This window comes from Pseudochaenichthys georgianus, chromosome 4 (assembly GCF_902827115.2).
Source record: "Pseudochaenichthys georgianus chromosome 4, fPseGeo1.2, whole genome shotgun sequence".
Classification (NCBI taxonomy): Eukaryota; Metazoa; Chordata; class Actinopteri; order Perciformes; family Channichthyidae; genus Pseudochaenichthys; species Pseudochaenichthys georgianus.
In genome coordinates this window covers 2,646,408-2,671,235 of record NC_047506.1, presented here as the reverse complement: position 1 = coordinate 2,671,235, position 24,828 = coordinate 2,646,408, and the positions used below count along the sequence as shown (strand labels likewise).

The window sequence follows — 24,828 nt, the reverse complement described above, 5'->3', positions numbered from 1 at the left end:
ACCTCTGGTCTTTCCCAAATACTATGGTGGAAACAATTCCTAGTTGATCAGTGATATCAGTTTGTGCTTTGTCCAGATGGCGGTCATCATCACTGAGTGCTGTCAGATATTGCGTGTGTTGATAATTTAGCGCAGGAGTATTTCTTCCTGTGTGTTTTCCTCGAAACTGTTCCGATTGGGCCAAAATCCCATCTGTATTTGTCCTTTAGTCTACACAGACTTGATGGCTGGCTTCCTCCCTACACCTCCTCCTTTTTTAAAAACCCATTCATGACATCCTTTACATGAGATAATGTTGCCGCTGACAACATCCTGACCTTTCATTCACATATCTGCAGGAAACTGTGGATGATTTGGCACGTGATATTTCAATAAGCAATCAATGCTTTAGTACAAAAGTTAAAATAGGACACCTTGGGGCTGACATAGTGCTTTTACTGCTGAGCGTATTTCCACTTCCTGCGGTTGTTGTGTGATGGCAACAAAGTTTATATAAAGACCCGCCTCCTCTGTGATGTAGGGTGTTGTGAGGTCTGGGAAATAGAGTACAGCCTGGTGGCTATTTTGCAACAAATGATCACGTACAATTACTCTCAGAATCACTAAAACATTAAAAAAACGAAAGGTAAACACGACCAAAAACTGAAGAACCCCATTATGATGTGGAGAGAAATCCAGTTAATTTATTCACATATCAATGATGTATTAAGTAACCGCACAGAGAAAGTAAAACAATATGTCCCTTTATTCATTTGGCGTCTCTGTCCATATGTGTGTGTCTGTGTGTTTAGTTTAGTTTATTTATTTTTCGAGCGTGTAAAACCAAAGAAAATACAAATGAAACAAAAGATGATACAGACATGATACAGTACTATACAAATGAATGCAATAACTAAACGAAATATTTAAATAATAATTGAATAATCTGTAGTATCATTGTCTGATAACAATAAACAACAACACTTTAGCTAATTACACGTCTGAAAAGGGGTCGGAAGAAGTTTACACTTATTTAATCCGACCCCTTCTCCCTTTTTTTTTTACATCTTAATATACGTTAACATACAATATAAATGAATACCTTAACCTTGAATAATTCATATAATCATTCATATAATATATACAGGCAAGTTAAGAGAATTGTCTCTATATATGTTAGGATTTGTCTGTGTTGGTATTTTTCTTGTCCTTTTCTATCTTTGGGTTTCCTATTTTATTTTGTAAAGTGTTCACCCCCGTTTCCTGCCTGTTTGCTTTCTGTCGGTTTCCCTCTCTGATTACCCAATTGTGTTCACCTGGTACCTATGTGTTTTCTCCTCCCTCCTCACCTGTCTCGTGTTTATGTGATTAGTCCTGGGTGTATTTAAGTTCTGGGTTTTCTGTCTCTCTTTGTCGGGTTGTCTTGTGTCATGACTAGTTCGTCGGTGAGTGTTCTGTTTTGTCTTTGTTTATATCCCTAGCCCTAGCCTTGAAATAAAGGAGTTTTTTCAGTTTATATCTGCATTTGGGTCCTGCTTCCAACATACACCGTAACAATATATTTATAAATATATATATACACATATGTATACACAAATTCATAAACATACATTCATAAATTGAATAGAAAACAAGAACATAACAGTTATATGTGTATGTGACCTTCACCTCAAAAATACAGCTTAAAAGATTGGTAACTATTAACCTCGTACTTCCTTGAGATAAATCAAGAGTTACACAACAACGGAAAATCACTGGAAACCTCTTAATGGTTAACTCCAGGACTATAAATGTAACAAACCGAAAGTAATTGTCTACTCAGGAAGTTCTCTAGTAACATTAAGGAAACTGTGTGTAAGATTTAAAGCTACAGATACAAAGCTGTAAAATATTCAGTTCCAATCATATATTTCGTCATGGTATTCTTTGCCACGTTAGATTACACAAGCCAGGGGGATTGGAGAAAGATCTCTTTGGCTGAGCTCTCTGTGTTGCAGCAACGGCTTATCAGTCTTTGCATTATTGCTAAAGAAACAGCTGTTACAGTTGCGTGACTGTCCCTCGACATTAAGAATCAGATGAAGTGGAGAGCTGCTTTATCTCCACAGAGGGGAGGATGCGTGTTGATATGTGGACTACATGAGGCGTCAAATCTGGACTAAACGGAACATCTCCCACTCAGCGTGTGAACCCTGTTATCTGTTAGATCACTTGAGCCGTGTGCTTAAGTGAATTAGAGCTTCAATCCAACCAATGGACTGCCACAGACTCTCATGGGCAGCAGGGAGTGAGTTCAGTGTTAGGTTCAGGGTTATATTGCACTTGAGCTAGCCAGCCAATAGGGCACTTGAGGGCATTTGGCGAGACCAAAGGGTCATTCTTGGGGCACTTAGGCTGTGACTTAAGGGCGAAAAATGTCCAACTGCAGATTTACTGGTTTAGAAAGAGGCATGTCATCACACTCAATGTGTCGGTCTACAAACATTTCCTGACCCTTTGGCATTTGCCGTTTTTACCCTAGGCTAACATTTGACATGGGCGTCAAGTGTGTGTTTGTGTCAAGCCTATTGGCAACAAGGGTATGTGGTCGTTTACATTGTTCACAGATTAACGTACAATTGTCAATGAACAGCATATCGGAGACCAGGGGGGCCACAGACAGACACATATACGAAGGCTGGGCCACTCACTAGAGGTGTATCGCCTCATAAGTTCCGTTGTAAGTTAGCAAAATCAATCAAATGAAGGTAAGTGATGCTTGTGAGTGTTGGCAGCTCAGATTGATTATAATAAGGAGAAATGGGAAGGGTGTGTTTCAAGCTTCTAAATAAGTCATTGGGCTTTTTTCTTATCAACTAAGATATGTTAGAAAATGTTTCCAACTTTCATTGATTTGAAAAAGTGGTCGTATTAACACATGAATACTACTGTGTAATATATGTTTACATTTGTATTTAAGAAGTAGAATATAAGACGAGCACAAGTTTCATTTGTGCTTGACTTTTATACTTATTTAATTTGCTGAGGGCCGATTCAAAATAGGCCGTAGTTTGGACACCCCTGTCGTAGACTGTTGTGCAGCAGCAGGGAGAGAGTTTGTGTTTGCTTGTACCCATGGGTAGGTGGTCCCAGATTTTGTACATTTTCTCTTGATTTGAGCGTTTAAGTGATGTCTCGCCCCCAAGAAACCAAACTGCAGAAAGCCCCGATGCAATAATATAATGTTGTGATAAGATAAGGATAAGATAAGAGGTATTTTATTGATGCCAGAGACATTTTTGCATTGTAGAAACATAAAAACGGTGGGCGGTGGTGGCGAAGTCGATTGGCTTGGCAACTGGAAGGTCACCAGTTCAAGTCCCGGCAAGACCAAGTGCTACCGAGGTGTCCCTGAGCAAGGCACCGTTCCCCACACTGCTCCCCGGGCGCTATTCAAAATGGCAGCCCACTGCTCCTAACACTAGGAGAGAAACAATTTCCCCACGGGGATTAATAAAGTATATCCAATCCCATCCAAAACAAAAAAACAAAACAAAGCATTCCACATAAATAGAAATCAAAGTAAATAAACAATACTAGAATTGAAACATCTCAAAATAGAATTAAAGCAGGATTAAAAAGTAGAACATATACAGTAGACCGTGATATAGACCATCAAATGAGTGTTGATTGGGATTGTGTGTTGCTCAAACATATTTGAACAGTGTTAAAGTCAGAGCTGGATTTATATTTAAGAGGCTCTGGCTTTGTGTTTTGCAACTGCTGGGAAATGTGAGTCCGGACTGAAATGCCTCCTCTTCCAGCCTAGTCTTCCACTGAGGGGTTGGCAGCTAAAGGAGCTTGAGTCTTTGCTCTTCAGTTGGCAAAGTTGATAATCTTTCGCACATTTGGCAACCCCGGTGAGAAACATGAATCACCTTCAGTGAGATTGAGAAGGAGAAGACAGAAACTGAGGCCTCGAGAATGAGAACATGGGCAAGCAGAAAGGTCTGGTATTAATTCCTCTAATGGGTCAACGCCCAGCATTTAGACCCCCACCCCCACGCAGGCCTTGTATAGGATGACATGCTGCGTTGTGATTGGCTGCAGGACCTTTGCAGGATGGTGTGATCATGTGTTGCTTGTCCCCCACTGGAGGTCCAAGTCAGATCCAGGGGGTTACTATACTGGTGTGAGTGTTTCACAGGCACACACACACACACACACACACACACACACACACGTTGCATTCCCCCTTGAAGGTCTTTTGGGTCAGCAGTTCACTGGCACAGCGTTGCCTGATTCCGTCACTCTCACATTACTGTAAGCGGCATGTGAAAGTGATTATAAAGTCACGTGACTACTGTAAATTATCTAATCCAAAGCCCTATTGTTGTTCACATGAATGCAACTGTAATAGTTGCATTTTCTTTAATTAGTCTCATTGTTGTACACCAGAATCAGGCGATAACCAAAGAGTGTGTGCTGCATACTCCCCCAGCCTCTGACCATGAGCTCCCTGGGCCCCTCTTGCATTGTTGTGGAATGTTGTGGTTGTTCCAGCGCAACACGAAGGGCCATTACATGCAAATGCAATGCAATCGAAACATTATTACATCCCAGGGCTGTTGCAAAGCACAGTGAGTGAAATCAAACCAGCAGCTATCACAGCTGTGCCACAGATGGACCGACTGATTTCCAAATGTGGAACCTGTTTTTATTTAAAAAGGTGGCTGAGAATATCAGAATGCTTCTGTCTGGCATGCTGGTCACTGAGGTGCCGATTTAAATGAATTTGCAACACTGCGCGGAGACGCCGGAGTAGCCAGCGCCAGCCAATCAAATCCCGTTTCGGAAAATCTGACAGCTCAAGCCGGAGCCAATCAAACCGCGTCTAAGCTGGGAGAGATATCCCGCCGTTCATTTCTATATTTCAAAAAAAGTTGGAGGAGAAACTAACTATCGCTGTAGCAAATCACCCGGTTGTGTATGACCAGACCCTCTTCACCTACCGGGATACAAACCGGAGGAACCAGCATGGAGGGAGGTGGCAGAGACAGTGGGTGAAACTGGTAGGTTTTTTCGCCTGTTTGGGGAGTTTATATATATATTGCTCGCATAAAATCCCCGGGGGTTTTTGCTTTGTATGTCGGGGGCGGGAGATTCATGTGATTGGTTGTTGGTCGTGTTGCTTGAATAAAATCCCCAAGCTCCAGACACGCCCAGCTCCAAGCTTTTTTTGAAGCTGTAGTGTGGACGCTCCGTTACTGTATTCAAGGGGCCCTATATCCAGGGTGTCCGCGGGGTCCTAAAAAAGGTCTTGAAAGGTATTCCATTTGACTTCAGGATTCCTGCATATACCCTGATATTACTCATTTCCAGGATATCAGTATGGAGTGTCTCTACTGGGACATGTCTCCCTGTGCTGCAGCACCTCTCTTCCCCCTCACTCAAGTTCTCTGAGAAAAAGCTTCTATACCTTTTAGGTCGTTCATTTATTTTTGGCATTTTTCTGCTTTTGAGTTTGTCACAAATTAGGATCGTTCTGCATAGAAAAGTTGATATCGAATTAATAACATTGACTTTTCTATCTTTAATCCTGAAAGTAGTAAACGTTATCCGACAGGAAACAATCCTTTTATCTTCCCTGTGACTGTGGTCATAAAGCAATACATGTGACCAGTGCACCTGTTGAGTAAACATGACCCAGCACGTTTACTTCACTTTAAACATGAGACTTGAGACCTTGAAATCTCAAGAAAGACATTTGGAAACATCAGAATAAACCACAAATGCTCTGATTGAAACATCTTGTTTTATTTCAAATCAAATCAAGTTTTATTTATATAGCACATTTAAAAGCGATTTTTGGTCGAGCCAAACTGCTTTACATGTAATAAAAACACTTTACAATGTCCCGAGTCGTGCTCCGCTCTGACTAGAAGGCCAGAGAGAAGAAGTGTGTCTGGGCCGACCTCACGTGGAGGGGCAGAGTGTTCCAGAGCCTGGGGCCAGCTGCTGCGAAGGCCTGGTCTTGGGCCCTATCAGCAGCAGCTGGTCAGCAGACCTTAAGGCTCTGGCTGGGGTGCAGCGATGGAGGAGTTCGGCTGTATAGGCCGGAGCCAGCCCATTTAGACAAAGAAATAAAAGGATTTTAAAATCAATTCTGAACCGAATTGGAAGCCAGTCTGAGGCCAGAATTGGGGGGATGTGGTCATGCTTTTTGTGGCCAGTCAGAAGACGTGCAGCTGCGTTCTGAACTAGCTGCAGGCGTCTAATTGAGGCCTGGTCCATACCCACATACAGAGTGTTGCAGTAGTCCAGTCTCGAGGTAACAAAGGCGTTAATAACCCTTTCTAGGTCTTTAAAAGATAAACATGACTTGGTTTTGGCCAATAGTCTTATTTTAAAAAAGCAGGATTTGACTACGGTGCTGACCTGTTGACGAATTTAAGAGTGCTACTGAAGGTCACTCCAAGGTTCATGACAGAGGGGGGGATGTTTTCATTGAGAGAAAACTTTGAGAGAATACTTATCTGGAATTTACCCTTTTTGGCGCATTGTCCAACCTTTCCCTCCAGCATCGAGACGCTTCTTGTCGTCAATGCCCCAGGAAACATCTCGTCCCCTGACACAGATAGTTTCTGTTCCAATCTGCATTTCCTTCCCCAATCAATAATCCTTTCTGCACATTTAGTTTCAACACATCCCGTTTGCTCCAACAAACAGGAACATTAGTGGGCACCCAAAGTGCAAAGCTTGTGTTTAACATCTGTGTAATTATTTATAGTTATTTGAGAACACGGCGTCGTTTGGGTCAATTTGCGCCTACATCAAAGTGAGTCATTGAAACATAGTCATAGTTAGTCATAGATAGTCAGAACATGTTCAAGGACACAATTACTATTGACAGTGTTTGCTTTCCTGTGGGTTTCACCTGCATCTGTGTGTGATATGAGTTTGTATATAAATCAGCTAATTCAACGTAAAACTCTCAAGTAAGCGTTAGGCAAGGAAAGGCAAAGTTTATGTATATTGCACTTTTCAACACAAGGCAATTCAAAGTGCTTTACAAAAATTTAAGAAAATATAAAACAAATAAAACATAAAACACATTAGAAACATGAAAAAGCTAAGATAATAAAACACGAATAACACAGGTACATGAATACAAGTACCCTAACCCTAACCCACTGTGAGATGTGAATAGTTCAATTAAACACTTGAAATTAAACACTTGAAATGTTTTAGAAACCTGATGTACTGATTCTGTTTTCTTCAAGTGTGTATCTTCTTGGTCGAATGCACTTATTGTAAGTCGCTTTGGATAAAAGCGTCAGCTAAATGTAATGTAATGTAAAAGTAGCAGCAAAAAGAAAAGTCTTCAGCCTGGATTTAAAAGTAGTGAGACTTTGTTTGTCGCCTTTATTTATCCAGGTGAAAATCCCATTGACATCAACGATCTCTTTACAAGGGATACCTTCCGCACACTGGCTACACATGTAACAGAAAACAAAAAGGACACATACAACATAATGACAGGGGGTGCAATTTACAAACGTATTCACAAAGACAGGTACCAGGAGTATCAAATATCAATTCATCAATCTGCTTTGAAATGATGCAGGGGAACCAAAATGCTCATCTTCAATATGTTTTGCAGTGTTCCAAGCTAGAGGAGCTGCGCACATAAAAGCTTTAGTGCCTAAAACAGTCCTAGCACTTGGTCCATGTAATAAAAACACATCCTGGGATCTTAGGCAATAGCTACTTGCGACTCTCTGTCAGTGAGCCGATGTAAGGTGGTACCCAGCAGCAGTGGACCTGCAGGTTCCTAATAATAATAATAATTCCTTACATTTATTATAGCGCTTTTTCAATGACTCAAAGCGCTTTACATATATACACATTACACATATATCATACATGCAATGGTCAGAAACTGTGGACAATACCCACAGGAGCAAGTTCAGGTGAAGTGTCTTGCCCAAGGACACACCGGCTTTACAGACGCAGCAGCGGCGGGTTTCACCCCTTGATCTGATGATCATTGCACAGCGCACTGCGCCACACCGTCCATCTTCACGCCTCGAGGTCATCGAGGCGCTTTTACAAGTACACATTGATATTATACATGTACTGTGGACAATACCCACAGGAGCAAATCCGGGTGAAGTGTCTTGCCCAAGGACACAACGGCCTGGGAGTTTGTTCCAGATATTTGACAAGACCCCTAACCAAATTCTCCCATTCCCCTACCCCTCTAAGATACCCCTGAGTAAGACATCTTCTCTTTACCCTGAATGTGTGTCTGAGTGTTTCTGTTTGTTTTGTGCAGTCCTTCCTTCCATGAGAACGGACGCTGATGGTTTCTGTGGAGCCGATCATCTGAACGTCCTCGCCCAGAGACTCAGAACCCACGAGGTATGACGGTTCAGACATCACCTCACAAACACTGACGCGCTCTCACTTCTTCTTTCTTTTTCTGTCCTTCCCATAAAGAAGTCCTCCTCTGCAAAAACCCATTTATAGCCAATTAACTCCTAACCCAGAACAGTGTGTCTGATTCACTTGGAACCATCGCTGACCGTGTCAATGAGCGTAGTCATCTGTTTGGCCACTTTGATGTAGCCTATCGAGTCACCAAGAGCGACATTCAGCATTGATCTGACTTCCAGCACAGTGCTATGGCAGAAACAAAACATATGTAGGAAGGACGACCTGCATCTTCACAGACTTAAACTTCTTTACCTCCAAACCCAATGACCTTTGCGCTGATTACAGAATAAACATCTGCCAAGTCTATTTAGCTGATTTCCCCCTACTCCATTTATCCGTGACTTTTGACCGACTGGGTGGTTTTCCCAGGGTACGGTGTAAACAATGGACGTCGGGACATTCGTATGGATCCATTTTGAACAACATAGTGAAGATACCAGTGTTTGGTAATCAGATGGTCTGAACAGATGTTTGCTTTCAGTACAGCGTCCGTTCCGTTCCCTTTCCCACTGGGACACGTGGCGACTCATTTCACGTATTTTCATAAGCCAGGTTCTTGACCTGCGAAATCAGGGTTAATATTAAACCAAATCTCAGTGGAAGGTCAAGTGCATGCTGGGAATTTAGATTCAATTCTGGCGTATACAGTAAGTGTAATTATTTCCTTTTTCGTGTTTCTGCCATTTCTCCTACAGGAGGCGCCAGTGAGCCGGTCGAGGAGAACCGTGGATGAGTCAAAGACCAGCTGCCTGATGCACCTTCACGCAGATCACCTTTACTACAAGAAGTTCAAGTCTGTGGATGCTGTCGTGGCTCAGGTGAACTCTTCACAACTGTCTTTAAACACCATTGCATTCTCGAAGACGGTCATGTTTTCGGTTGTGGTTTGTTTGTCACCAGGATTACAGAAATGCTACCGGCCCAATATTTATACAACTTGATTTAAAGGTTGCGCATGGGCCAAGAGAGAAGCCAATTCATTTTAGCATCTTCACACATGCTTCACTTTGGTTTACATTGCAAGACAGGGCCTTTGTGCTAAGAGGACATATTCTGCTGATGTTCAGGTGTATATCAGTATGTTGTGTCTCTACTTTAAAGAGTCCTCTCCTGCTGATGTTCAGGTGTATATCAGTATGTAGTGTTTCTACTTTAAAGAGTCCTCTCCTGCTGATGATCAGGTTTATATCAGTATGTAGTGTCTCTACTTTAAAGAGTCCTCTCCTGCTGATGTTCAGGTGTATATCAGTATGTAGTGTCTCTACTTTAAAGAGTCCTCTCCTGCTGATGTTCAGGTGTATCTCAGTATGTAGTGTCTCTACTTTAAAGAGTCCTCTCCTGCTGATGTCCAGGTGTATATCAGTATGTAGTGTCTCTACTTTAAAGAGTCCTCTCCTGCTGATGTTCAGGTGTATATCAGTATGTAGTGTCTCTACTTTAAAGAGTCCTCTCCTGCTGATGTTCAGGTGTATATCAGTATGTAGTGTCTCTACTTTAAAGAGTCCTCTCCTGCTGATGTTCAGGTGTATATCAGTATGTAGTGTCTCTACTTTAAAGAGTCCTCTCCTGCTGATGTTCAGGTGTATATCAGTATGTAGTGTCTCTACTTTAAAGAGTCCTCTCATGCTGATGTTCAGGTGTATATCAGTATGTAGTGTCTCTACTTTAAAGAGTCCTCTCCTGCTGATGTTCAGGTGTATATCATTAGTGTCTCTACTTTAAAGAGTCCTCTCCTACTGATGTTCAGGTGTATATCAGTATGTAGTGTCTCTACTTTAAAGAGTCCTCTCCTACTGATGTTCAGGTGTATATCAGTATGTAGTGTCTCTACTTTAAAGAGTCCTCTCCTGCTGATGTTCAGGTGTATATCAGTATGCAGTGTCTCTACTTTAAAGAGTCCTCTCCTACTGATGTTCAGGTGTATATCAGTATGTAGTGTCTCTACTTTAAAGAGTCCTCTCCTGCTGATGTTCAGGTGTATATCAGTAGGTAGTGTCTCTACTTTAAAGAGTCCTCTCCTGCTGATGTTCAGGTGTATATCAGTATGTAGTGTCTCTACTTTAAAGAGTCCTCTCCTGCTGATGTCCAGGTGTATATCATTAGTGTCTCTACTTTAAAGAGTCCTCTCCTGCTGATGTTCAGGTGTATATCAGTATGTAGTGTCTCTACTTTAAAGAGTCCTCTCCCGCTGATGTTCAGGTGTATATCAGTGTGTAGTGTCTCTACTTTAAAGAGTCCTCTCCTGCTGATGTTCAGGTGTATATCAGTATGTAGTGTCTCTACTTTAAAGAGTCCTCTCCTGCTGATGTTCAGGTGTATATCATTAGTGTCTCTACTTTAAAGAGTCTTGTCCTCCTGATGTTCAGGTGTATATCAGTATGTAGTGCCTCTACTTTAAAGAGTCCTCTCCTGCTGATGTTCAGGTGTATATCAGTATGTAGTATCTCTACTTTAAAGAGTCCTCTCCTGCTGATGTTCAGGTGTATATCAGTATGTAGTGTCTCTACTTTAAAGAGTCCTCTCCTGCTGATGTTCAGGTGTATATCAGTATACTTGTCTCTACTTTAAAGAGTCCTCTCCTGCTGATGATCAGGTGTATATCAGTATGTAGTGTCTCTACTTTAAAGAGTCCTCTCCTGCTGATGTTCAGGTGTATATCAGTGTGTAGTATCTCTACTTTAAAGAGTCCTCTCCTGCTGATGTTCAGGTGTATATCAGTATGTAGTGTCTCTACTTTAAAGAGTCCTCTCCTGCTGATGTTCAGGTGTATATCAGTATACTTGTCTCTACTTTAAAGAGTCCTCTCCTGCTGATGATCAGGTGTATATCAGTATGTGGTGTCTCTACTTTAAAGAGTCCTCTCCTGCTGATGTTCAGGTGTATATCAGTAGGTAGTGTCTCTACTTTAAAGAGTCCTCTCCTGCTGATGTTCAGGTGTATATCAGTATGTTGTGTCTCTACTGTGACATGTCTCCGTGCTTTAATACCTCTTTTCACCCTCTGTCTGAAACCAGAGCCCAGTCTGCTCCGATTGGTTTGCTGGCCGGCTCTGTTGTGATTGGTCAACCACCAAATCGCGTCCCTTCGCATATCACATACAATGTGTTGTATTGCTATCCAATAGGAGCGCGAGTGTTACAGTGATGCCACTATTTACAGAAGTTAGTGGGGAAATCAATCGAGGAAGAGCCCTGCATTTAGATTTGAGTTGGACAAAATCATGGGTCGGACCCACGAATGAAATGACCTTTCACGAAGGTTTGCGTTTTTGAGTATCTTTTCACGGAGACAAGAATGATGTTTCACATGACACACAGAATGTTTGTCTAACCATGGGTTAATCTTTAGCTCAGTATCAGCGCTTCTGGCGGAAGTCAGGGGGTCAAGACACCTAAAAAAGACTCAAATATAGATAGAGGTGACCGAGGTTTAAAGTGCAGGCTCTGCGCCCTTATGTTATCCAAACAAAGGAAAGGCTCGTGCCAGCTAGAACATGAAGCACGTTGGATGCTGCTGATCCCTGAGCTGCCTGATGTTCCAGAGGACACGATGTACTGCAGAGCTTTTCTGGAACATCAACCGGACTTCCTCCGCCGAACTGAGCGAGCCTAAACCTGTCTCTGAATATGGTGTCCTGTACACGGCGCTGCAATCAAAGTTCACCTGATGCATTCCCAGTTGTTCAGTCTTATCTTGATAGAAACGCGGGAACAATATATGCGTATCACGTCATTTGGCACTAGATCCGTCCTATCTTGTCGTATTACGAAACAGTGTGCAAGAGAAGGACATTGACCATTTCATTAATAACGTTTTAATGGTGAATTCTCCTTTATTTACCTGAACTGACCTTCTGTAATCTGAGAGACGGCATTATCGAATGTTCGAGAGAAATGTTATCTCTGATTAAAGGAGAGTTTTGGAGGAATGCCAACATTTTGATCATGACCGGAGCTTTTTTTGTCCGGTTTCGTTTCTAACGACCACATCTTGTTTTGAGGTAGTGCATTATTTACCAGTGACAGATTCAACAATACTAAATAAAGGGCCGAGCTGTTGAGGCTGAATGAGGCGCCACATGCCAGGGTCTCACACAGCTGCCGGGGAGGTACACAGGGGCACGTTGGGAAAAACAAGGCTCTGCCAGGTTTAAAGGCCTGGTGGATAGCCGGCAGTACTCAAGGTTAAATACGCAGGACCCGTCACCTCGTGTTCTTCCCAGCAGATCCAGTATGTACCTTCAGTATGACATCAAAACTCATGTGAGAGAGGAAACACACTATAGGAGAGGGAGAAGCACAAAAAGCATAAAAGGTCCTCTTTAAATATAAAGTACTTGAAAGAATGTACTTTATAACTTGCCACCTCTGAAATGAATGAACTCCGTGAATTATTTGGTGGCTATCATCCTCAATGTCAAACATTTTTAACCCCTTGTCCTGCGCTCTTGACCTTTGACCTCATCAGTGCTGCAAAATGTCACTGAGGAGGGGCCTTGGAGAGAAAATCATTAGTTTGATGTATTCTCCCTTTCAGCACATGTGGAACTGAATTAGTAAATGTGAAGTTGTTTGAGGAGGAATGTTTGATTTCCTGTCTGAGCTGATGTCGGCTGACCTGCGGTGAACTCACCGCGACATTCAGGTCAAGAGCTGCTCTCGCCGCCGGCGCGCCTGCTTTGCCTCAGTGACATAGGAAAGATAACAGTGATTTGTGTGTGTGTGTGTGTGTGTGTGTGTGTGTGTGTGTGTGTGTGTGGTGTGTGTGTGTGTGTGTGTGTGTGTGTGTGTGTGTGTGTGTGTGTGTGTGTGTGTGTGTGTGTGTGTGTGTGTGTGTGTGTGTGTGTGTGTGTGTGTGTGTGTGTGTGTGTGTGTGTGTGTGTGTGTGTGTGTGTGTGTGTGTGTGTGTGTGTGTGTGTGTGTGTGTGTCTGAACAAAGAGTTTCTCAGAGGTCACATGAGATCCTAATATTGAGGTTGGCCACACACTCGGGTTGCGTTCCGATAATCCAAAAATCAGCTCCTAAATTCTAACCCTATCTCCGATTCCTTGACCTCTGAGTGAAACGTCACGGGGTTAAGGGATAGTGGATAGGAGAATTCAAAAGGACTTAGGAGAAGAGACTGCAGTACTTCAGAGAATCCGACTGCACTTTCACTATCCGACGTGTTTATGATGCGCCAGCGGACTTTGCTTTATGAACGTGGAAAACAGAGAAACATATTCTTCATGACCAAAGTTGGAATTGAAATAAAAAAGGAAAGTGAAACGTATGCTCGTCACCCTCTCCCTCCAGTCCACATTAATACCAATGATCCCAATACGTATGATTGTATGAACTAAAGATCTTAAAATCAATACAGATGTATTTATTATAAACGTTAGTCCTTAACATCTATCACTGTGTATATCACCATTCAAACATCTTTTAAAGTTGAACAAACCCCACACAGCTCAGTAAAGACTGAAATGTCGACTTTATTTGATCATTTCAGTAAAAACTAACGTTCATATTTCTCTCTTTGATTATAATACTGATGAACGTTCAGAACAAAGCACTTTGGCAACTTACCATACGTTTTAAAATGCTTAATAAGCACCGTAACTTTCATGATATCATTTCTCCGTCATAATCGTTTGTTGACTGTTGTGTGATGGCAAATGCTGCGGCCGCAATGCATTGTGGGGCAGCACTTTCTCCTCTCCTTTCGGTTAGGGAGGTCCAGTGGTTCCTAAGCTAAAGGAGGTTATAAAGGAAGCTTGAAACCTCCTTTCCTTTCATTTAGAGAATTGGAACAGCACTTATCATGGCTGCCACTGAGGGACTTCCGGGTCATTTCACTCCGTCAGGAAGGTTCCTAAGCTAAATGGACTATTGGAACGCAACCTACTGTAGGACTTCCTCTAAATTAAAACCAATATTATGACATTCAAAAGTTGATAAGACCTTGGGGATGTTTTATGTGATCTCATTCGCATCCGATCCAGGTTCAGATCGGGACCATTTCACTATATGTGCTTTTTTAATATTAAATCTCTGTGTGATCAAAGTGCGGTCAGTAAGTAAGTCTGTCCTGAGCTGACTATTATTCACACTAGCCTTTCACCTGCTGTCCGTCCTCAGAGTCTTTCCACCTTTAAGACAAGTCTGTGATCCACTCGGGGGTGGTGGGCAGGGGAGCATCGGTCACTGTGCTGTTTACTTTTACAACACACACACACACACACACACACACACTCATCGCTGACCTGTGTGTCCTGTGTGCAAGCTGTCAATATTGAAGTTTAGGTTAAACCTCAGAGGGACCGACTCGATGTTCCTGTCCTGATGTTCAGACTCAGACCCTCACATGGGAACAGTCACCCTGCCTCACTTTACAGATGTATGGATCAAAATTAAAACTTTGCTGGCGATGTTTGAATGTACTGTACTTAATATACAACACTGTGGGAGTGTTTTCAGAGTCAGGTTTTTCATCTAAAGCACATGCACAGCCCCGCAGATGCGCTTGCAAGCAAATTAATTTAGACTCTCATTACATCTTGGTCAGAAATGTCACACAATTGGTGGCTGTTTGTGTCAGTATGCTAAGGTTCGATATCTTTGCCGTGCCCTTTTTCTTAATGCTGCAGGTGTGCTGTCAATTTAAGGAACATATGATATTTGTATTTACTCGTGTTTTGTTGAGTCCATGAAACCTGACACACAAAGCTCTTATGAACCGTTTTCTCACTTAAATACATGTTTTTCTCAGGTGTCGTCCTACATCCGTGTTGTGAACGACATCTACGACAAGGTGGACTTTGATGGAGTCAAGCTGATCAACTTCAAAGTGAAATCCCTCAAAGTAAGACCTCTGCACTCAAACAACCACAGCATTGAGCCACATCCATGACGCACTTCGAATGCTCGTCTGCTTTAACTCCATAACACCAGTCATCTGGGTTTCAACCAAATTAATTCTTATTTCACAATGTGTCATGGCCTCGAGATAATTATATTAAAGTCTCAATTGGTGCTTATGTGTCTTCTTTGACCAGTGAGAAAGTAAGGGTAAGAGGCTCTCACTTCAACATGATTTAAAAAGACAAAGACAACATGTTATAGCGGGTTATGGAGAGGAGCGTGTAATAGTTTGTAGGAAATAATCAATGTACAAAGTCTGATCAAACTTATGAACGCAGTGGCGGACAAAGTACTCGGAAAAGTATTTGCAGCAGGTAGAGGGGGAGCTGTATTTTCTATATATTGCAGGTTAACTTGTAAATTAATGATTTTGTTAGCAACGTACGTGACTCAAATGCAACCACTTGAGACAAAGTTCAAAAAACAAAGTACAACAACAAAATCCCTCGTTCAGAGGCAAAGCATGGCAAAGGCTAAATGCAAAGCCTTAAGCCTAAATGAACTTGACTCAAAGGTTGTTGGCATCAAAAGGCTGGCTCTCATTTCTGCACTTGAAGCGAGACGAACAGGCGCAAGACAAAGAGACACGAGGACTATGTATACAAGAGGTAATGGGACACAGGTGGCCACAATCAAGGGGGGGGGGGCTGACAATCACACTGGTGGGAAAACACACAATGACAGGAAGTTAAAAAGGCTCTGGGGCCTCATTTATAACGCCGTGCGTAGGATTCACGTGGGGAGGTTGCTTACGTCGTAGAAATCCAAAAAATAGGTACAGAAATTTTCCGACATTTTACGATTCACCAAACATTGCGTACCGGCGAGGAAAGTGCGTACAGCACTTCCTACGCCGGTTTCCCTTTATAAATCACAATCGACTCGAAATGCGGTGCAGCTTTTGCGGACTTCACGTAACGCCCATATTTGCCTATATAGTCAAAGAAACGCCCATTAATTCATTCTGACTGACTGCATGAAGAAGATCGCAGGAAATGACGACAGAACAGCTAAAAAAGACTTCTCACACAGAGTCAGATTCTGGTTATTTTGGGCAGGTGGAGATAAATCATATTGTTTGGTGGATGCCGTTTGAACCAGAGTAGCAGCACGGAGGTCGAATCGTCACCAACATAAATAAATAAGTGGTCCGAAAAAGGTTCATGACAAAAACAATACACATAGCCTTCCTCAGGCGGTGTGTTTGTACCGGGGACAGGAGACCCCCCCCCCCCTATGAGAGACTGTAAGAAATGATCGTGGAATCCCTCCGGAGTGGAGTCATGGCGACTGGATCTGAATTATGTTTTCGTCTTTGGTGGTTTGTGTCCCAGCTGTCGATCAGCTGTGCGCAGCGTCTCCACTGCAGCCTGTGCGTCTCAACCCCGCCCCCCCCCCCCCCCCGCAGCAACTCTATATCCACCAGTTATATACAACTAATGTGTTGTTATATTAGCTGTACAATTTACCACATATGGTGTTCTTAGCTTCCATACCTCCTGTGTTTTATGAGCGACTTATCAAGTCTTAGCAAACGGCATAAAACACGATTAAACATGGTAGTATATAAAACCATGCTCGTACAACCTATAGAAATGCAAAACCGCATCATGTATGAGAAAACATTTCATAACATTAACACAACATATTCGAGGTGGTTTTAAATAACATATCCGTATTTATTTATTTCTCCAAGTTATGTTTTTCTGTGACTGAGGAGTCTCAAACAGGCGTTTGTTTAATCGTTGTAAGATTGGCTTTAATCAATGTTTGAAAGTGAATTCTTCATATGATAAATGAGAGGTAACATTTTGTTTATGGTTTTATTTCCACACATTTCTCTCCATTCTTCCTTCTGCCAACGGGGTCGCAGTTTCTCGTCTCTCCCGTTGTTGTGCTTATAGTGCGTACGCATGGGTTAGAGTTTGCGTGGAGGACCGCACGTTTTCCCGTCAAGTTAGTATTTTATAAATCGCAAACATTGCGTAGAAACTGGCGTACGCCATTTTTGGAGCGTATATCCCTTTATAAATGAGGCCCCTGAAACGAGAAGTTAAAAATAAAACAACAAAACCTGGCCAAATGAACACACATGACGTGATGTTTCAGATTTAATATTAATTTGAACTATTTGCTGATTATAATTATTCATCTGAATCAATACATAATAACTCGAGCTGAAGTCGAGTCAAAAGTCAACATTTTCCTCTGAATTCTATGAGAGTAGATTTATAAAGTAGATATTTAAGTAAGTAAAAATACCTTAAGGACACTACTTGAGTAAATGTACCTTCCACCACTATCCAGCAATACCTGTAGTATATCCTTTTTGTGCCAGGATCTAAGAAACATCGGTTGTTGGTACGAGTATCGCTCATTTGAAAGTGATACCCTGCCCGAAGGCCATGTAAGCTCATTTCCAGATCTGTGTGCGCCTGTCTCTCTCCAGATGATGGCGGAGGAGGATCAAAACGACCCCATGAACCATCAGTTCATCGGGCCTGAGAAGCTGCTGAGTCTGTACTCTGAGAACAACTGGGGCAACTACTGTCTGTCCTACCTGCTCACCAACAGAGACTACAGCGGCGTGCTGGGGCTCGCCTGGGAGGGCAAAGCGGGTGAGGCTCACTGAGACACATGTGCATGCCAATCACAGCCAAACGCTCTGACACAAGCAAAAGGGCGGCGACTGTACTTGTAGGAAATACTACGCCTTCTGACAGCAGGGAGACTTTTGAACGTTTATGTTGAGAACACATGCCAGGCTGAAGAGGAATGTGAAACAGATATAGTTCTGCCTCTCCGTGTGAATCTATGCAGGAAACTCTGTTTATATATCAAGGTGGAGCTTTTTCACTTTTGATAGAACCCAAAACCAGAGGTCACTTTCAACACTCACAGTTTCCAGATCAGGGAGAGTGATATGATCTGTTGCAGTGGTGTAGTGGGGATTTTCTTACTGGGGGGACGCAATGTCGACGCTCGTGAACTGAACTGTCAACGGGGGGGGGGGGGGGGGCAACTTACTTACATGATGCCGTTTAAAATAATAAAGGACGGTGCCGGACGTCAGCGAACCGAACTTTCTGCGCGACTGTCACTCAAATGCGGGACATAGTCTCAATTTGTGGGACGCGGGTCTAGTCATCCCAAACAATGCCGCAAGTGCTGAGTGCACTCACAAAACGGGCAGACAGCAGGTCTACAGAAACTACCGGTAGGCCTACTTAGTCCTACTTTAGTTACTGTACTGCAAAAAGCACGCGCACAGACTCAAAACCATGGACACACCGGCACATAAACAATGTATAGGCCTAAATTGCATAAATGCTTAGATTGACGGTACGTCCACACAGCAGCTTTTCAAAAATCTTGAACATCTTGGAGCTGGGCGTGTCTGACAGCTTGGGGATTTTTTGCGAGCAATGCGACCAACAACCAATCACGTGAATCTCCCGCCCCCGACATACAAAGCAAAAAACCCCAGCGATTTTATGCGAGCAATATATATATATATAAACTCCCCAAACAGGCGAAAACCTACCAGTTCCACCCACTGTCTCTGCCACCTCCCTCCATGCCTGGTTCCTCCGGTTTGTATCCCGTTAATAGTTCTGGTCGTAAAGAACCGGGTGATTTGCTACCGTAATTTCTCGTTTGGAATATGAGGAAATGAACTGCGGTCTGGTTCTCTCTGCTTACACGCGGTTTGATTGGCTAGCGCTTCTACTGTCAGATTTGCATAAACGTGTTTGATTGGCTGGCGCTTCCAGCTCAGCTTCAAAAGTTGAACATTGCTCAACTTTTGAATCCTGGAGATCCTGGACATCCTGGAAATCTTCGCTTCGCTCCCCCACAATGCAGTTCGGCGAAAAGCGAGGCAAAGTGACGTCATCACCATTCAAAGTCAATGGGCAGAGAAGCGGTGGAAGTTGCTTCTGAAGCTGCTGTGTGGACGTACCGTTAGACTTTTAAAAAAAAATCATGCTTCAAAAAAGTGGGGGCTCCAAATAAGTGGGGGGACGGCGATCCCCCGCGTCCTACACCACTGACCTGTTGTGTCGAAACAGCTTGAATCCAGCGGCAGGACATAATAAAAACAAGACGTGCAGCAAAATATCAAACGCCATTAAAGTTAACTGACATTTCTTTTTGCAAAATGTGTTTGGGATGCACTTAGCTTGAGTTCATGGTAGAGTGAATGTTAGCCTCCCTTGGTTCTTCCTGGATCAGATGATGATGTGGCACACGGAGAATTAAACAGCTTTTATTTCAGGCCTTTTATCCAAGCAGTGTTTTGGTTCCAGGAACCAAAAGGAAACATGAGGGAATTCCTTCATTACAATCCTGTGTGCGGGCTGGCAGATGCTGGGATGTAAATAGTTATTTAACCAATATAATAACTAAAATATGTTGCCAACCCTAGGTCTGACATCAATTAATAGCTGACATGTTCTTACAAATGCACAGAAGCTGCTTTAAAATGTGTGTTGATGTCAAATAAGAACTTTTAACAAACAAAAGTAAATCAACTTATATTGATTGTATCAGGGAATGGTTGGTTGACCTTAATTCACACATTTACAAAAGTTTAACTATAAAAACATGTCTCTGAGCTCTGCTGACACACACACTGTGTGTTTAGCATGTTTTAAGACATGCATGTTGGTGTTGGTGTTGAAGGAGGATCTTCCTTTTTGTCTATATTGTCTATTACCCAGACGTTACCCAGACGCAGCTCTTGATTGGCTGAACTGAGAGGCGTGAGAGCAGACCCCCACAATATCACACAACACACACACACTCTCCCAGACCTTAGTGAGGATTACTGACTGCATTCCACATCTCCATAGTGACAACTCGCATGCTGCACACACACACACACACACACACACACACACACACACACACACACACACACACACACACACACACACACAGTTGGAAATGTCCAGTGTCATGCTGTCTCGGAGTAATTAACGTGGATAATGTTTGACTTCCAGAAACAGATAAGCTCAACCCTGAGTGTCTCCACCAGTTTGTTTCCAGTGTTGGAAAATCGAAGTCCCATTAACCATGTGACCTTAAACTCAAAGACCTTAATGTCAGTTCTGCTACAGCAGGGTGCACCATGCACACACACACATGTACAGTAGACACAAACATGCACACACACACATGTACACACGTGACCTGTCTTGCTCTCGTTCTGTCTCTCGGTTCCACTTTTACTTTGGCGCGCGACCTGTCTCACTCTTTTCCGGCCTCCAGCGCCCGCCGCTTAAAGGTGGCGGGCGCGGACCGGTCCTAGAGCCCATAGAGTTAAAGGTGGTTAATTTTACCTGTAAAATCCATAGATTTAGGAGGTTCCCTAGTGGCCGTTAGCTGTACAAAAACAATGGGGGAAAAAGTCGCGGTTTATAGTCCGAAAAGTACGGTAGTTCTAATAGGCTATACATACATATCATTAAAATGTTGATATTTAATGCACGTCGTTAACTTTTCACTGTTCTGCCCATGAGAGACTACATTAATATATAAACGTATAATAGATATTTGAAAGGCAGACTCGTTTTTTGGGAGATTGTGGTTGTATAATAATAACTCTGTTATAATAATCCAGGCAGTGTATACATTTGAAACTTCGAAAATATGGCGTCTCCCAGTCGCTTCTCTTAAAATACCTCAGTCTATGGCTCTGACAATAATACATCTCGTGAAACTTATTGTCATTGCATTGTTCAACCAGTAGGCTATGAGTTTTGATTTAAGCAAACCGTCACAATCCTTGCACCAAAAACACAGATATTGCAACTCTTGATAGTTTTGTCAGTGATTATTACGTCCATCAAGTATGTTATGAATGTTGTTTGTCAACAGGAGTACAGGAAAAAAAACTGTCGAATTTCCACGAAATGTTGTGAAAGAGTGTATCATTGGCCACGGAGAAAGCCACAACGTTTCCGAGTGGATTCTGGTAGAAAAACTCCCTCTTTTTTAGCCTTTGCACCAAAACATTTATAACAACACAATACAGGAAACCCCCAAAAAGCCGAATAGGGCCCCTTTAACATCAAAGATGAGAGCGATTGAAGTTGTATAATAACCGATATAAATCAGAGCAAAACCATAAAGAAATGTTGAATATAACCTGTGGTAAAATCCACACAATCTATTGTTTTCACACAAGGAAAAGGCCAAGTTGGTCTCACAACATAGTGAAATATCGTATTCAGGCAGGTCAATGAACTCTGGAGACAAAGAGCGCAGTGATGGAAAGTCATTAGACGCGGATACATTATGTACAGTACCTTACAGTAACTCCAGAGCACAGCCACTGTACTTTTCTGAGAATTGTAGACGGAGTTATTGGCGGTCAAATGTCCCGCTGTGTCTGTTGTTGTTGTTAAGGCATTATTAGGACACTGGGTCTCCCCCTGCCTGTGTATCCAAGGAAAGACTGCCCCTTTACTATTGTTTGTGTTTTCATTTTAAACCGTGTGAAAGAGAGAGAGATTGTGTGTGTGTGTGTGTGTGTGTGTGTGTGTGTGTGTGTGTGTGTGTGTGTGTGTGTGTGTGTGTGTGTGTGTGTGTGTGTGTGTGTGTGTGTGTGTGTGTGTGTGTGTGTGTGTGTGTGTGTGTGTGTGTGTGTGTGTGTGTGTGTGTGTGTGTGTGTGTGTGTGTGTGTGTGTGCCTCTGATGTTAATTGATACTGCAAGACCAAATACTCTTGGAAGTGTGAGTTACTGTGTGTGTGTGCGTCTAAGTGTGTGTTTCCTTCCTGATGGTGTGTGTATTATTCTGCAAGTGATACACTTGTTTCTCGGCCGTGTGCTTTTCCAGCGAGCTAATAATAGGAGTCTTTCATTACGGGTCCTTTCTGTGGCGAAGACGAAAGGGGGGGGGGGTAGAATCACAGCCCCTCCCTGCTCGGGCTGCCAAAAGAACACAGTGGTTTCCAAACTAAACTCTTTCTAGGAAACCCGGCTGCTTGAATGGGCCAGGGAGGCCATTTTAGGTCAAAAGCTGGGAATGCAGGGGGGGGGGCTACACATCCAGAAAGCTTGAGTAACATGACTGAGGAGGTCTTTGCTCTTTTTGGGGAGGAAATAACACGATAAGATACAAAGAGACTGTAACTTAAGGTAATGGACAGACATACAGAGTATAACATTAAGCAGATACAATGATAAACTAAATGATGTAACACTTAGTTAATATTCTATAAGTGACTCTTGTCAAAGAAAAAGAAGTTTGTCGAAAAAAAAGAAGGCCAGATGCAATTCATAGAAAAAAGGACAATTTGTTTATTCTGTCTCACGTGATGCAAATATAATATATAATACAAATAAAAAAAGGCCTCTCATTATTAAACCTCTATCTTTAGGGTGCATTCACACTCTGGTGCGCACCATAGTCTGTATGTATATAATATGTATATATATGTTCACACGGGCAAAACTCAAACGGACTATAAACTTTAAACACAAGTCATGTGCACGGAAATGCTGTTCAGCCATTGGGCAGACATTAAGGGGGTAAAAACGCAAATCCCGGCAATTTCTACCGGAGCCTCCGCCATGGAGCATCGGCACTTTCAGCAGGTTATTCTCATGCAGCTGTTAGTCTGGAGATCAACAGACACTAGCGGCCCGCGCATATGATTATATAATCAGACAACGTCCGTTAAAAAACATTATAACACATACAATGAGAGACGTTCTGCAGTCAGGAGGGCGTTTCCCCGGCGACAGGTGTTCTTACTTTTATGTAGCTGACGGAGAATTGTTACTTTACACGACACTGTCCAACACTTCATTCTGCTTCACTCTTTAACTAAACAACCGCGGATGTCTTGAAAGAATCTTTCGCTAAAGATTTTGAAGACATCCGCGTTCCTGTGGCACGTAAATACTGCGCTTCCTATGTTTTGGTGCGGACTGCGTTCACACCAACAATGAACCGCTCCAGAGTTCGCAAGCAAGCGCTCCGAGACCACCTATTTTAGCGGACCAGAGTCCGGTTGTTTAGTTCACTTCAGGGGTCTCGGACTGCGTTCACACCGACCCAAACGAACCGCACCACGCGGCTAAACGCACCAGGGTTTGATTCAACCGGACTATACAAGGCAGGTGTTAACGCGCACTAAAAGGCTGGTGTGAATGCACCCTAAACAAAATAGGCCGGCAGCTGCAAACAAATAAATGCAGATATATAATAACAGTATCACTAGCATCATTATAACATGTTATAATCAGCATTATAATAGGGCCAGGGCCAGCATGGGGAGAGACGCCCCCCCCCCCCCCCCCCCCAGCAACAAAACCAGACATCCCAGTGTGAGACAGACGTGACGGGTCAGTGAAGGAAGACCTTCCCACTTCTCTTTTATCCTTCTTCCCTCCCTTTTCAGAGAATTTAGCTTAGAGCCGCGCCCCAGAGGAGGGCGACCACTCCCACACTGTCTTTGTTTGCTTGTGTGGGTAATTTTTTTTTTTTTTCTCCCCCAACATAAAAGAGGGATATTGGTACTTTATACTTTAAGCTGTTAAGAGCACAGTTAATGAAGTCAATTCCTCTAGGTTTTCCTATAAAGAGGCGCTTTTCTGCTCGTGGGATGTTTCCTTTCCTGTAGTGTGTTTTAGGTTTTTGTAAATGTAAATGGTCTGCAAAGGCTAAAATCCCAAAGTCCCCCCCCTGCCTGAAACACCTCCATTAGCCTCCTTTGTTTACCTTCGTAACATAGTGACATCACTTTGTAACACTTGTGCTTCTATTGGCTAACACATTGTACGTGCTAGGCTAAGGGGCGGGACATCTCTAAGAGGTTGACCAATCACAACAGAGCCGGCCAGCTAACCAATCAGAGCAGACTGGGCTCTGGTTTCAGACAGAGGGTGAAAAGAGGTGCTGCAGCACAGACAGTATGAGAAAAATAAAGAGCTTTTTGAACATTAAAGCATGGAGACATGTGGAGACACTACATACTGATATACACCTGAACATCAGCAGGAGAGGACTCTTTAAAGTAGAGACACTACATACTGATATACACCTGAACATCAGCAGGAGAGGACTCTTTAAAGTAGAGACACTACATACTGATATACACCTGAACACCAGCAGGAGAGGACTCTTTAAAGTAGAGACACTACATACTGATATACACCTGAACATCAGCAGGAGAGGACTCTTTAAAGTAGAGACACTACATACTGATATACACCTGAACATCAGCAGGAGAGGACTCTTTAAAGTAGAGACACTACATACTGATATACACCTGAACATCAGCAGGAGAGGACTCTTTAAAGTAGAGACACTACATACTGATATACACCTGAACACCAGCAGGAGAGGACTCTTTAAAGTAGAGACACTACATACTGATATACACCTGAACATCAGCAGGAGAGGACTCTTTAAAGTAGAGACACTACATACTGATATACACCTGAACATCAG

The 24,828-nt window shown here is 42.8% G+C and overlaps 1 protein-coding gene across 1 annotated transcript in view; it reads left to right on the top strand.

Annotated features, from left to right (window-relative positions):
- Window positions 1-24,828, top strand: part of LOC117445636 (disintegrin and metalloproteinase domain-containing protein 10) — a 54,356-nt gene that overhangs the window by 5,509 nt on the left and 24,019 nt on the right. Inside the window, exons 5-8 of the mRNA XM_034081405.2 lie at window positions 8,297-8,382; window positions 9,153-9,275; window positions 15,212-15,304; window positions 17,813-17,981. Coding sequence (XP_033937296.2) covers window positions 8,297-8,382; window positions 9,153-9,275; window positions 15,212-15,304; window positions 17,813-17,981 — 471 coding nt within the window. The remainder of the gene's footprint in view (window positions 1-8,296; window positions 8,383-9,152; window positions 9,276-15,211; window positions 15,305-17,812; window positions 17,982-24,828) is intronic.